We start from the raw sequence: 14,641 nt of genomic DNA on the forward strand, positions 1-14,641 counted from the left end.
AAATAAAAACAGAAACAATGTAGATATAAATAGGTTCAATATCAACCAAGCCTATTGCCACACAAGTCTACGCTGATACATTTTTTAAATGATCATATTGAGAGGTAACAATTTGTAGTTCATCCAGGCCAACTACAACAATTTTGTTTCGTGACAGGATGTGTACTTGCCTGTTTACTTTTAATATGTTGACTTTTATTTTGAACATTTCAGAAAGGAACCTACCGGAAGTGTACACATTTTCGGACCCGCTACTAGTAGAAGTCACACAACTGGCCTTGGAAAGAATTTAATGTAATAAAGAACTCAATCAGTTTAGACGAACCATGTCCACACTGAAAAACATACTTTGGCCTCAAGTCATATTATTTGGCGATTCAATCACGCAGGTAAATACTCGCAGCCGTAATAAATAAAATTATATTGAGGACATAGTAGCCTATGCTAACGTACCCTTAAATTTCAGTACTCCTTCTCATCAAGCGGTTGGGGATCAGATATAGCCAATAAACTAGTCAGGTGAGTTTAACTAACACAGCTGAGTGTTTACTTTTACTCTGTCAGTGTATCCGTGTATCTGCTTCTTAGCTTAAATCTGACTGCTAGGCTACATACATTACATTCATTTTAGAATCTTGGGGACCTCTGTCTTGTACTGCCAGAAAATGCGACGTGGTGAATAGAGGGTTGTCGGGCTACAACTCCAGGTGGGGCAAGATCATCCTTCCTCGCATCATCTCGAGCGACAGAAGTCCACACAACAAAATAGCAGCAGTAACAGTTTTCTTTGGAGCTAACGACTGTGCCCTGGAAGGCAAGTGCAACCACAGATGGCTCTAACGTCACTGCCTCTGGTAAAAAGCTTTATGCTGCTGTAGAAATGTTGAACATGATAAGGAGCTGTTATTTCTTGTTTTTCCAGATAAGAACCCAAAGCAGCATGTCCCATTACAGGAGTACTCAGACAACCTTAAGGAGATAGCTAGGCACCTAGTGTCAGTGGGCATAACTGCTGACAAGGTAATCTTCATCACTCCACCTCCTCTAAACGAGGCAGCCTGGCAGAAAGAGTGTGAACTGGCAGGTTCTCCCCTGAATCGTCTAAACTCAGTGGCAGGTCAGTATGCCCAGGCGTGTGTGCAGGCAGCTGGCCAGTGTGGGGCTGACATACTGGACCTCTGGACTCTCATGCAGAAAGATGGACAGGTGAGGTCCTCTCATGTACCAAATAAACCCCTCCTTGTCTGCATGTTACAAGGTGTCATGGATACCACAAATACATTAGACATACTCTGTGGTACAACTCCCCTAAATATCCAGGATGTTATTGTAATTTACACTAATTTAGAGTCTGTTATTATAGAATGATGCTGATGCCATCTTTGATCCTCTGGTTTTCCACAGGACTTCACCGAGTTCCTCTCCGACGGGCTCCACCTTTCGCTGAAGGGGAACCAGTTTGTGGCGGAGCAGCTGTGGAAGGTACTGGAGAGACGGGTGGTGGATCTTCCCTTCATTCTGCCCTACTGGGGAGACGTCGACCCAGAACACCCTGAGGCCAGCTTGCTCTGTGACCGCTGACCTCAGCATTCAAGACTTCCTAGTATTAACACACAGCATCATCTATTGCCACATCAGAGACTAGTTTATGTGGAATGTTAAGATTCAGCAATAATTTCTTTTGATATAAATGTATAAAAAAACACAATAAAATATTTTATTTTCGGAATGCAAGTTGCATTTGGTCATACAGAAACACAAGACAAATGGCACATTAACATCAAGGCATTTATTGATCCAGATTATTAAGTACTTACTGTACATAAAAACAGGGCAAGAAGCCAGATAACTGGCCACTGAAGAATATTTCACTCAAATTAAATGTACATCTAATATAAAACATTTAGCAAAATAAAATTAAAGACACCAAGGAGTAGCTCAAGCTAATGGCAAACTGTATATTGGCACATATGCTTTCAAAACAAAAGTTATCCTCAAGCCTACGTACATTGGAAATTACATTTAGAAACTATGTTCTTGGAAATCAGTCCAGCTAGTTGGGTGCAGTATTGCCATTTCAATATTCAGCTGTGTGGATTGTGAGTGTTTGTCTACTGCTTACAGTACAGTTACAGACATAAGGACGCATGGTAGCAACATTTACAGGCTCAACTTCAGAAAGGCACTACTTATTTATTAAGGATTTTCATATGGGTAAACCCGAAGCTGGAAAGTGCATGATAAACATGACTTGACAAGAATATATGAAATAGTGATAGTTGTGTGGATTTCTCAGCTTCCTAAATATTGAGTTGTCCAAAACTTTGGGATGCAGATGACAGTTTACAGGGCCACATCAAACAGGAGTGACCAGCATAAGGAAGGACCCACAATAACAACATGATTTCAAAACAAAAACTGGACCATACAACTTCCAGTGAAAATACCAATACAAGTGCAGCAATTTTCTGTGTCCAAAACAGTTGTTTGCTACATTCAGTCCAAAGATTTCTTTAGTGTGTCACAGATCTGAGAAATACAACTATTCATCTAAACATAGCACAATTGTTTGTATCCACTCTAGATCATTGTCACAGATTTCAGATTTTCCTAATGACCTACAAGAACAACTAAATGGATCTTAATGCCATCTGTGGTATCCTGTTAGACCCCTGGGTTTGTGTGTATCCACTACCACTGTATCACCCTCTGAGTGCCTGGGGGTGGGCATTATGATCATGTATGGGTATGACATCTACTATCCATCTATTTATAATTCATAATATGGAAATATATGAGCACTGGTATGCATGTCCCCAAAATGTATCCTGTGTGTGTGAGTGTGTGTGTGTGTGTCCCTCAGCATTCCGTCTCCTTACTGTCCACGCAGGCCTGTCTCTTGAGCCGCCGCTGGTCCCTGGCTGGTGTGTTCTCGGTCAGGTCCTCGTAGGAAGCCTTGGTGCCGCAGGAGGATCCGGCTGCAGCTGCTGGCGCTGCGGACTGGAAGTCTTCCTCCAGCACCTCCTCTCCCAGGTGAGAGTCGATGCTGAGGTCCTCCTGGATGGTGGCCAGGGCCTCCACCTTCAGGGCCCCTGCGCTGGCCGGGGCAGGGCCGCAGCTGGGGCCTGGGGCCGGGGTACTGCTGCTGGCCTGAGGAAGGGCCCCGCTCGGGGGCTGCTGATGCAGCTGGGAGGAGGGCGTGATCCGGACGGCGGAGAAGGAGGGAGGCTGAAGAGGCTTGACGATGCGCACGGGCGCTGACTCTGGGTTGTTCAAGAGCTCGGCATTCTGATGGTGGGAGGAGAGAAAGAGGGGTGTCAGGGCAAAGTAAACTGGTTTACTATCTGAGACTGGGGGCTGGCTCATTTCCAACTCAACTTTTGTTCAAACTTGTACTGTTTTATTTAAAGGATTACTATAGTTTACAGAAGACATTCAAAGTCAATTGGATAGCTGTAAAGGGAATGGACCAACGTCCCCAGTCTGTTTCAAGCGACACTACCAGTCATGAACAGATGACCTTCCAACTGAGAAGCCCAAGCATGATCAAACTCAGCTCACGCACTGACAAACCAACAACATCAACGCCATTCAACACTGCCCCCATAACAGCAGGCGATGCAAAATCAATGTGCGTTTGTCCTTACAAAGACAGCGTGCACTGCTCAGCCCTCACACAGACACGGCATCATCATGTGACACACACTGACCGTGCACACGGACCCCCAAGCCACGCTCTAAAGCCACGCCTTTCCCACTCACCTGAGGGCGGAGCTCTACTACATACTTCCACCATCTGCTGCAGTTCCGGGAAGGGGGAGGGGCCAAGGCAAACAGTGACTGACTTGTCATTTGATCTGAATACCCAAGGTTAATTCAGAGTAGACAGAAGAAAAATATCTGGCCGACACACTGCCCTTCATCACCATGGTAACACACCAGACTCCTTTCTGTGCCAGGCACTTTGAATAACCGACGTTTTGCAAACTGTCATACAGCAGACTAATCAAGCTGTGATGACACTCACATTCTGCAACAGCTTCTTCAAGCTTATATCTTTTTGGAGGTGTAAACCAATGTCTGTGACATTCCAGTTTGGCACAGAGACTGGATTTGGTGCCAAGTCTGCCTTCTCTCTCATCACCCCATAAATTGAACTTGTAAGCTGAGCCCAGAGCAGTAAGATACTTCATGAGCTAACCTAGCATAGCCTGACAACAAACTAGAAAGTAGAATACATTCAAGAGGTGGGCAGCTTTCATGCTCTTTCTGAAGATTAGTAGATATGTTAATTATGTGGCTGCAAACTAGTTCATGCTAACAATGCAGATGCCATATGTCTGCAAGAGGATGGGACAGATCAGATCAAATATATCAGAAACTTACACTTGGGAAAAAAAAGGTCTTGGTGTTCTCCTCATACTCCTTGTCAAGGTTCTTGTCCTACAGAGAAGGTCAATTCAACAGAGAGAGGACATGTCAGGGAGGCAGAGAGGAAGGATGCATCATGGGGTTTGTAGGACAGGGTGGAGCAGTGTACAGAAGGTTGGTTCTCTCACCACACAGTGAACCAGGATACTGAGAGGGATCCAGAAGACCAGGGAAAAGACCACCACAGAGCCCACAATGTTATCAGCCAGGAACTTCCCTGAGGGGCAGAGGGACAAAAAGAACAGTCAGTCAATTGTAAATCTTTTTTTAAATAAAGGCTTTAACCAAGGCCCACGTACCAAATGTATTGATGTCCAGCTTGTCGATGAAATCCCACAACCTCTCGATCACATCCTGGACATGCTTCATGCATTTACCCTGAAGACGAAAACAACAGAGGACTCAAACAGGAGACAGCAATATCTCCAGTCCTCCCCTTCCAATCCTATCCCTGTCCTGGAAGCCTTTGGGGGTTAAAGGTCAAGGCTACAGGAAATGCTGACTCACCGCCCCGTCACAGAAGCCCACAGTGCAGGGCTTCCCCTTCCGCAAGAACAGGAAGTCACTGGTGGTCTGGACAAAGGGAACACAGGCTCCGATTTTGTCCCGGCAGCACACTTTACAAGAGTCCCTGGTCTCTACAGAGAGAAGGGGCACAACAGAGGTCTAGGCCTTAATAATGCAGCTATTTGCTGGTTCATACAATTTTGATAAGCACACCAGAGGTAACATATGTAGGAGTGTATGTGTGTGTCAGCTCACCATTGCAGGCACAGGACTGCAGGTTCTGCATGGCCTCGCAGAAGGGGATACACTCCCCCTCCAGACATCTGCCGCTATCCACACAGACGTTGTCGTCAGGGAGGTCGTCGGGGGGTGGGCACTCGCTGCTGTTACCTGGGGGCGTATTACATGTCGTATAGCGTCAAAGGTTATGACAGCCCACAGACGGTGTTTCGAGACGTGACTGTAGGACTTGGAATACTCCACTAGGGGCGAGGTCTCACCTGTGCACAGAGACAGCCCTTTACAGGTGGCAGTGATGGGCTCCTGGCAGACCTTACCGGCCTGCTCAAACTGGCAGCTCTTACAGCACGGGCTGTTCCTGTCACTGAGGGGACAGCAGGAGAACGACCTCAGTGTGCATGCGGCTTCAGAATCAGTAGCAACTGTTTGGAGACACTTGACTTTTGATAATGTCACTGACATTCTGTACGTGTGCAAACACCTTTTATCATGTGAAAGACAAGCTTAAACTTGTCCAATTGGCTTGTGCCAATACAAGTCGTTGTTGTCATTCTCCCTTCTCAAAGCTCCTATCCTATGTGTGTATACTGAGCAGTGTGTGTTCAGGGGTGTGTCTAGCATGCCCTGTACCTGCACTGAGCGCCCCGTCTGAACTTGCACTCAGCAGAGCAGCACAGGTCGTCGTTGAGGTGGAGCAGGCCGGGGTCACAGTCCTCCCCCTCCTCCACGCGGGAGTTCCCACACACCTTGCTGTTCCTCTCCCTGAAGCACACTGGAGCCTTGAAGCGGAGAGACTTCCCTATGGAGGTCTTGCTGCAGTTTGAGAACCGCTGGGGCCGAGAAAGAGTGTATGAGAAAGAGAGACAGAGGGAGTGAGAGAAAGGGGGAGACAAAGAGAGAGGGAGATAAACAGAGAGGGAGAGAGAGTAAGACAGCGAGACAGAGAGATGGTAGAAAGTAGAGTGTTAAAGGTTTTGTGGTTTGTGGATCGTACATTCTTGGCTGACAAAGAGTCATAGTTTGTCACTTTCACTTCCTGTATCTAGAGCTGCATGATGTTGGGACACTACCTTGTTGTTGTAGTGGTCCCCGCTAACAGCGATAGGGTACATGACAAATTTGCCCCCGTCGTCATCGCTTGGGGCGCAGTGGGGAATGTTGTCAGGGTCATGCTCTGCCCCAAAGTTGTGTCCCAGCTCATGGGTGGTCACCAAGTCTGCCTCCTAGACACAGAACAGACAGGAAACAGAGAGAGAGACAGGGAGGAAGAGAAACATAACCATGTGGTGTCAAGCGTTGATCATCTTGACTTGAGAAATTGCTTGGCTTGGACAACTAACAAACTAGGTCAACAATTACACAATATAGGATAAAAGGTTCTGCTTTTCAGAGCAACTGACATGCTGGGTATAGCTCAGTGGTAGAGCATTTGACTGATGATCAAGAGATTGCAAGAACGTTGCTTTGGATAAAAGCGTCCGATAAATGAACACAATATGGGGTGTTACTGAGACTGGATGTGGTCATCAAGTAGAACTCACTTTGGTCAGAATGGTCTTTCCATAGTTTTTTGTGCTGGTCAAACCAGTGTTGAGGTAACTGGGCTTCTTGCTGGAGGTAGATGGATAGTAGGCTAAAAAACCCAGAAATAAAACATTTGTTTTAAAAACGTATCTCCATACTGTTCAGAATTTAAACATTAATTTTCATTAGAAAGACCACGTCTCTGTCGGTGGGCAATCAATATGAGCCGACAAAACGCTTCCGAATGATAACTATGAGAAAGTCCTCACGTTTTGGGCAGAGCCCCCCCAGGGCCATGGCTTTAGAGGGGGCCACGTAGGCCAGGCCCAGGGTCCCCTCGTCAAAGTCCTGGTAGGTGAACAGATGAGCCAGGCACACCTTTGACGCATTGTCTGCCATGTCTGAGCTGAATTGCTGGAGGACAAAGAAACTATATTACAAAGGGGGTATTCAAAGTCTAAAAGAAAAGTTCATGTTTAATGAGCATTTGATACAGTCAGTTGTGGTTGTGGCCTCTCTCACCTCCAGGAGTTTCTTGACATCCCACACCTCCTTGCCCTTCGTAGGGCTGTCCTTCATGTTGTAGTGGACCCAGTTTGTGGCCGCCATGCCTGCTGGTGGTTTTGTCGGCTCCTTGTTGATGACGATCTGGAAACATATTAGTGAGGTCAGCAGAAGTTTATGAGCTGTAGCGGCACATGTGAGAGTTAAGAGTTTTACTACACTAACAGTGTCTTTACTCCCTAACCCAGAGGAACATCTTCTGCACGGACATGAGTTATATGGTAAACACAAAGTGTTGGGATATTTCAATACTGAACACACATACTTTGGACACGCTACACTGGAAACCAATGTTAGTCACTCGGCAATGTATGAATGAGTATCCATTCAACTACACATCCATACCCCAGCACACACACACACACACACCTGTTGGATCTGCACACCATAGTCTTTAAACTCGTTATCCCAAGTAGTGTTCCTGTAGATGTCATCCACACGATCAATCAGCTCAATCTGGTGGACAAACAGCACAACAGATGACGTTTTGGGAGAAAGAGCATTCCTTCAACTGAAATGTGTGTGTTTGTGTGTGTGTGTGTAGTTTACCAGGTAGTTGAGGGTGGTGCTCTCCTCTCCACGGCCCATGTGCTTGAAGAAGCGGTAGTCTGCTACCAGCAGGAGAGGACAGGTGTTCTTCTTGTGGTTGTGGACCTGCCTCTTCTCTCTCAGATGGGGTTCTAGAACACACAGAGACAGAGTGACAGACAAGAGACTGGCAGTCAAGGCAGATGGGGTTTTAGAACACACAGAGGCAGAGTGACAGACAAACAGTTTGACAGTCAAAGCAGATTTCCACTGCAAGATAAATGTGAACCTGGTTGTATTAACCTGCCTAATGGCAGTGAGTTGAAGAAACACTTGTGCATCTTGACCAGATTCCACCACTGAACTGTGCTTGAATAACAACAGACCAAGCCTACTAATTATTCCTTCTGTACAAATAAGTCAGATGGATCATAGCAGGCTAATCCTGCATGACGAGGTCCTTTCCTAGTCGGCTGTGTGTGTCGTACTAAGCCTTCAAGCACAGACCTGACAGTAAACCCCACCACTCCCCAATTACCTTACCACTCCCCGTCTATTTTCCTTTTTGTAATATATCCTTCCTCCTTTTAGACCTCAGGCACATTTCAATATTGACCCAATTCTTTATTTGCCTAGACAAAAAGAAAGTTTGTCCTCCATTCTGTCACTTACACCTGTCCTTTGGCTTCAGGTCAGTCCAGGAAAGAAGTCAAGGAAAGCAGGCTTCTCTAGAGTATGGACTCACAGCCCCAAGCTACTACAGAGCCAGGAAACGTGGGTGACTAGCGCGTGAGACCTGCGAATCATAGTCATCTGACTACGCATATACGCAATACTAAGTGCTCCCATGAATTTGAATGCCTCCACTGTGAGATGATTCAACTCCACGTATTGTCCTAGCAGGCAGTAAGAGCAGCACAAAGAAATATGGTCTGTTGATAATTGACTACTAGTCGAACCAGTGTACCGTAGTTGTTTTACATGACATGATTTTTTTACTTGAAGGCTTCAAAATCCCTAACCCTAACCCTAACCCTAACCCTAACCCTAACCCTAACCCTAACCCTAACCCTAACCCTCATCATGTAACACACCATCTTAAGCTGCATCTACAAAAGATCCACAGAAAGTGGGGCACACAAACACCACATGTTCATATAACTGCATTAACAACTGCAGTTACAACAGGAAGTCAAGTTTTTTTTTTTTTTACGTTTTACTCAACTGCCAGAACAGCAGCACATATTTTTCCCTCATTAAAGCCCACACACATTCACAAACACACACAGACGCTTACCATCCTCCTCGGCATCTGCAGCCACCCGGGCCCCCTCTGGCAGGAGGTCCTGGGCTGCACCATGGACGTAACCACACACCTTTGGAGAGGCAAGGCGGCTCAGGTTCTTAATGTCCTCTGAACGGTACACCAGCAACCTGCCGTCCGGACTTGCCTTGGTAAACCTCCACAGGGGCTGGGGGTGGGAGGGCAGGCAGAGGGATGAAGTCAGAACAGACAGAAATGATGGGAAGGAAAAATGGATATGAGTAATAAGTGGGGGCAGAGAAGGTTTCTTTGTTTACACCGATCCTTTACTCCCAGGCGAACACTATTTGTATTTAGAATAGTATTTGGAGGAGCCTTACCTCTAAGTTGTACTCTGCCTCATCAGTCAGAATGTGGGCTGAGAACTCGTCCCCATCTATGTGGGCTTGCACACGCGAGTGCTCCTCTCCTATTGACAACAAGGTATTATTGCATAACTAAAAATGTACGTTTCATAGAATTCAACAGCAAATCTCAATTTATATATCAGACTCGCTCACCAACAACATGTCCAGAGAAATAGTTTTGCAGCTGGACATTATAAGGTTTTTCCTTTCCTTGTTTGTCTACAAAAACTGCTTTGAAGTCCTCTGTGAACAGGTCTGTGTTGGTGGTCAAGTAAAGCTGGAAATTTCTGTAGGGAGACAAGCGACTCATGTGGAGGAGGACACAGAATGACTTGCCTAAAGGCTATGGGCTACAACCCTCATCAAGATGAAGCACCAACCACTTTTCATCTGGTAGGCCTGACCACCTTGCATGGACAGTGTCTGCCACTGCTGTTATAGACAATCATTCCAGAAAATCCCTGTTAGAGTCTCCCTGGACCCAGAGCCAACTTTGAATGGTCCTGCTCTCTGTCGTGTGGTTAGCCTACCTCTGGAGTGCCTTGAAGCTGACCAGGCGTTCCACCTGGGACCTGGTGTGAACATCCCTCTTCCTAACAGAGTGCTGCTGGAGGCCAGACACAGGAAGCACCTCATAGTCAGAGAGCATGAAACTGAGAGCCTCTGGAGAAGAGAGGGAGCAAATGCTGTTCATTTATTGTGTTAATATAGAATGTTGTTCATTTATTGTGTTAATTTAGAAGGCTGATCATTTATTGTGTTAATTTAGAAAGCTGTTCATTTATTGTAGCAGACACGTGTCAGATTAGTACTAATCTAAAGCACAGGGGGTTTGGATCCTGCAACCTCTTAAATATGTGGTCTACCACTGAGATATACCCATCCCCAGTCATATTTCAACAAGCAAGTTTTTTCCAGCAAATCCATAGACTGGGATGACACGGTGGGGTGTTGGTCTGTCTCTCCTAGCCTTAGATCGATTGTCATTCTAAACTAAACACTAATGTCGTTTATAGTGGCCACATGGACTTGGCATCCTTGGCATTATGCTTCCAATTATGCTTTTTATCTTTTTAACGGAACATTCTATTTTACGCAGGCAATTATCAAGCAATTGTAACTAGCGACCCTAAGGATAACACTTCTCACAGACCATCATTACATCGGCTAACTTTTGGCAGTTTAGGTATTTCAAGGGCTACGCCTCGGAAGGAAAAAACGTGGCTAACTGCTTTAACTAGCATTCAGGCATAGCCACCTTTTAACCCTTGCAGCTGCTATGAGCCCCTCCACTTACTTGACAACCATTCAATCTAGGATCAATATTACAAGAGCTAGAGGAGCCACAGTAGTTGGCTAATAATAGCAATAAGTCAAGCCAAAGCGTAACGGTAACGCGCAACTAGCGAGAGCTAGCTAACTAGTACCAGTTAGATACCAGCTCTCTAGTTTACTAGTCTACAGTAGAGTCCTTGGTTGTACGACCACGACACACTTTTTATGTGATGTTAAAGTATTAATATATTATATTTATTGTATTTTTTGTTAGACTCGAAATACTATACAGTAACAGATATGTTTTCTGTTCACTTGTAGCTAGATGTGCAACGCTCACACTAGTAAATAATTATTGTTAAGGGCGCATTACTGACTCGAGATAACTAGTCTAGCTAGCCTAGTCAAGCTCTAGTGTGCATAGTCGTGCAAAGTTGTGTAGGGTTAGCTCGTCTAACTAGCTAGCTAGCTGCAACTTACCGTTCTCGGGAGTTTTCGATTTGTCTGAGGTTTTATGTACTGCACAATTGACCCAGAATGGAGCCAGCGAGGCAATAAATAATATAACAATATACTTCATCTTGACTATTAAACAGATAGCCAACGTAGTGGCTGACTAGCTACACTACACTGGTGTAGTTGTATCAGACATCGTTGTCTACTGTGTAGGTAGCCTAGCTAGCTCAGCCTCTATCATTCAGACTTCCTGGCTACCCGTGTTACTTCGCTAGTCTAGACTAGGTAGCATAACATCAGTTACTGTAGCTACTATAGCTAGCTCAGATACCATAAGTACAGTACAGCAGTAAGAAACTACCCTATTTGCAGAGCCGCATGCAAAGGGAACCAGTTACATTTCCAATTAGAAAATAGCGACATCTTCTGTGTGGGATAGTCTACGATTAAGAAAAAAAGCGTCTGCTAAATAAATAAATGTCATTGTAAGAAGTATTATTTATGTCGTGTAAAATACAAAAGTGACTACACTACACTAATGAATTACTGAAAAAATCCTACAGTAAAAAAATACGCGGTAGAAGGTTGTTCTTCTACTTTGCCAACTTGTCGACTAAAGGTTTCATTACATTACATCTCTCTCCAAATATGTTTTCATATACAAAGTGACCATACCGTATTAAACATATATATATGTATAACTATAGATAACATTACTGAAGTTAGCTCTAACTGTGGCAGATATGCCAGTTCGTACGTTTTTCCATACAGTTTATTTTAAACAATGTGACACGAGAAGTAAAAGACATGCTAATCTATTTTGACCTGACAACTTTGACTAACCTTATCCATTCAATGTTTATCACTTTTGCCTTTTATTTTGCAAGACTGAATTACTGCTACGTCCCCTTTAACTGGCTTTGGGTGGCGCTCAGAGGAAGTAAAGTGTCAAGTCTCGCCAAAATAGAAAGAAACACACAAACTCCCCTGATGAAACAACACACCACACAGCCATAGAAGGCGAAGAACACATTCCATTCTGAGGTATGCCATGCGTAATTGTGCTCAGCGCTCGGATTTGTCACTTATTTGGTAAAGAGTGCGTTCATATCCGCATAATATGAGTTTGGAGGGGATACAACCAGAGTTGTACTGTACGTACGGTTGTGGGTGGGGTTAATTGTTTATCCTAGCAACGAACGGGTGCCGTGAGAAAAGTTTAGGGGACATGATCTACTTTCGAACAGTATCTATAGACTTTCATTGAACTTCTGTTGGTCCAGAATCGGTTTACTGCTTAGCTCAAGACTAGTGAAACTACACACAGATTTCTAACTCGAATGAACCTGTTGATTCTGATTTGGAAAAGTTTGACTGATCAGTGTAGTTGAGCACTGCACCATTGGATGGGAGACATTGTCCATGATGGCTTTGGTAGCCACAATTTTACTCAGTGATTATGATGACATCTTATTTGGTTACATATGTTACAAGCAAGACTGCTGTCTGCAGGGGAGCAGGGTGGCTGGAAGGGAGAAAATCTGGTGGAGTCATGTTGAAGAATGTTCCGGAAGGTCAAAAAGCGCCACAGCAGCAGCAGCTCCCAAAGCAGTGAGATCAGCACCAAGAGCAAGGTAGGCCGTCCAACACTAAACACACACACTTACTCCATCTGTCCCATCTGAATCACAGGTCACAGTTGGTCTTAGAGACAAAACAAATAATCATAGTACAAAAAAGAAAATACAAATGTGATATCACATAACAGTATTGGTCTTCAGTCTGTCTTTTCCCCCTCAGTCTGTAGATTCCAGTCTGGGAGGTCTGTCCAGGTCCAGCACCGTCGCCAGCCTCGACACCGACTCCACCAAGAGCTCAGGTCAGAATATTTGCTTTAACACTATGTATACCTACATTCATTTAGTGTTGACAGACCTCTTACCCCTGACCTTTGACCTCTGGGTCCTGTAGGTAACAGTGTGTCAGAGGCATGTGCAGAGTTCAGGGTCAAGTATGTGGGTGCCATTGAGAAGCTGCAGTTTGACATGAGTAAGGTCCTCCAGGAGCCACTGGATCTCATCAACTACATTGATGCAGCCCAGGTTAGAAACAGACTCAAAAACATCAGCTTGTGCCATTGTTCCTTAATCTATTACATTTCAGCATTATGCTTTATTGGGATTCATGTGATTCTGTCTTTTATTAACCAACCAGTGGTATTCTCTCTCACAGCAAGATGGCAAGCTGCCGTTTGTTCCTGGAGATGAGGAGATGGTATTGGTAGTGTCCAAGTACGGCGTCAAAGTGGCCTCCATGGAACAGTGTGTAAGGTCTTTTGTGTCTTTATTACTAGCAAACAAAATGTTCTCATGGGTACAAGATGTGAAAGTGACAAACTGATACTGTATGTGTATGTATTGATCTAGGATTACCATTGTTATGCGATCTAGTGATCTGAAGCTGTTCCCTGTAGGATGTTCTGCATCGCCACCCCCTCTACCTGATCGTGCGCATGCTGTGCTATGATGACGGCCTGGGCGCCGGCAAGAACCTGCTGGCTCTGAAGACCACAGACACCAAGCAGCAAGAGTGCTGCATCTGGGTCTACCAGTGTAGCACAGCGGTGAGCTTGTGTGGGTTAGAAAGGGAGACTAAACTGTGGGAATGTCACTCAGCATGCTAACCAAATGCAGGCTCCTCCACAAGTAGAGCAGGAATGCAAGACTGCTGGTCAGGATATCAAATAATGACTGTAACAAGTAGTCCTTCTCCCCCGTCCTCTGTTTGTGCAGGAGCAGGCCCAGTCCATCTGCAAGGTACTCTCTGCCTCCTTTGACTGCGCTTTAACCTCAGACAAGCCTTGAGGTGGCAGATCGCCCATTTTAAGGTACTCAACCTTCGACCTGCCTCAAGAGAGGACATCAGGAGCCTGGGCTGCAGTTTACAGAATAGTCAAATGACTTACCCAGCATGCCCTGCACCACATTTACATGCACCGTCATCCATCAATCACAAACACACCCCAAAGTACAGTTGTTTTAATTTAACAAAACATAATTGAATGTAAATACAATGTGGTAACCAAGGATGTATCTTATGAGGTTGGGCTTGGGAAGTGACTGTATGGGATTGAGGTATTTTTGATAATAATAGTTAGACCTTTACTGACCTCCTTTGTAGAAGGAAGGCAGCAGGAACAGTGGTACACTGCAGTCACTCCATCCACCAGTGAGTACACACAACCAAGATCAAGATGCTGTAGAACCCCACAAATATTGTGTTTACGACACCTCTCCTCGTCATGCTCATTGGTACAGATGGGAGTGAATCATTCAAGTACGGTACAATAAAGACATGGCATTTTAATTGACCATGACTGTGTCTGTATTATTTGACCAGACAGACTGTCTGGTTGTCTCTTTACTGTAGTCCCACCAGGCTGACT

General features: G+C 45.0%; 3 protein-coding genes across 5 annotated transcripts; 2 read left to right on the plus strand and 1 right to left on the minus strand.

Annotated features, from left to right (window-relative positions):
- The first annotated feature begins 206 nt into the window (after nucleotides 1-206).
- Nucleotides 207-1,729, plus strand: iah1 (isoamyl acetate hydrolyzing esterase 1 (putative)). Its single transcript, XM_047051307.1, has 5 exons — nucleotides 207-389; nucleotides 467-519; nucleotides 663-814; nucleotides 923-1,206; nucleotides 1,405-1,729. Exons 1-5 carry the CDS (start codon nucleotides 327-329, stop codon nucleotides 1,579-1,581), a joined length of 729 nt encoding a protein of 242 aa, XP_046907263.1. The 5' UTR covers nucleotides 207-326; the 3' UTR covers nucleotides 1,582-1,729.
- A 467-nt stretch (nucleotides 1,730-2,196) lies between these two features.
- On the minus strand, nucleotides 2,197-11,646 carry adam17a (ADAM metallopeptidase domain 17a). The gene is made up of 19 exons (XM_047051295.1): nucleotides 11,221-11,646; nucleotides 9,996-10,128; nucleotides 9,619-9,752; nucleotides 9,439-9,527; nucleotides 9,092-9,266; nucleotides 7,816-7,946; nucleotides 7,636-7,722; nucleotides 7,225-7,350; nucleotides 6,972-7,116; nucleotides 6,720-6,811; nucleotides 6,249-6,401; nucleotides 5,809-6,008; nucleotides 5,439-5,542; nucleotides 5,194-5,328; nucleotides 4,939-5,069; nucleotides 4,731-4,809; nucleotides 4,560-4,648; nucleotides 4,387-4,443; nucleotides 2,197-3,288 (listed from the first exon to the last, which is right to left on the minus strand). Exons 1-19 carry the CDS (start codon nucleotides 11,318-11,320, stop codon nucleotides 2,860-2,862), a joined length of 2,589 nt encoding a protein of 862 aa, XP_046907251.1. The 5' UTR covers nucleotides 11,321-11,646; the 3' UTR covers nucleotides 2,197-2,859.
- Nucleotides 11,647-12,111: 465 nt separating this feature from the next.
- itgb1bp1 (integrin beta 1 binding protein 1) lies at nucleotides 12,112-14,566 on the plus strand. 3 transcript variants are annotated; one of them, XM_047051334.1, is made up of 7 exons: nucleotides 12,112-12,240; nucleotides 12,709-12,830; nucleotides 12,997-13,075; nucleotides 13,168-13,298; nucleotides 13,429-13,521; nucleotides 13,670-13,819; nucleotides 13,995-14,566. In XM_047051334.1, exons 2-7 carry the CDS (start codon nucleotides 12,759-12,761, stop codon nucleotides 14,058-14,060), a joined length of 591 nt encoding a protein of 196 aa, XP_046907290.1. In that variant the 5' UTR covers nucleotides 12,112-12,240; nucleotides 12,709-12,758; the 3' UTR covers nucleotides 14,061-14,566. The 3 variants fall into 3 exon arrangements, with proteins under 3 accessions (XP_046907290.1, XP_046907271.1, XP_046907281.1); XM_047051315.1 differs by having other exon boundaries at nucleotides 12,114-12,240; nucleotides 13,989-14,566; XM_047051325.1 differs by having other exon boundaries at nucleotides 12,115-12,240; nucleotides 12,695-12,830; nucleotides 13,989-14,566.
- The last annotated feature ends 75 nt before the right edge of the window (nucleotides 14,567-14,641 follow it).

Source organism: Hypomesus transpacificus, chromosome 3, assembly GCF_021917145.1.
Source record: "Hypomesus transpacificus isolate Combined female chromosome 3, fHypTra1, whole genome shotgun sequence".
Lineage (NCBI taxonomy): Eukaryota > Metazoa > Chordata > Actinopteri > Osmeriformes > Osmeridae > Hypomesus > Hypomesus transpacificus.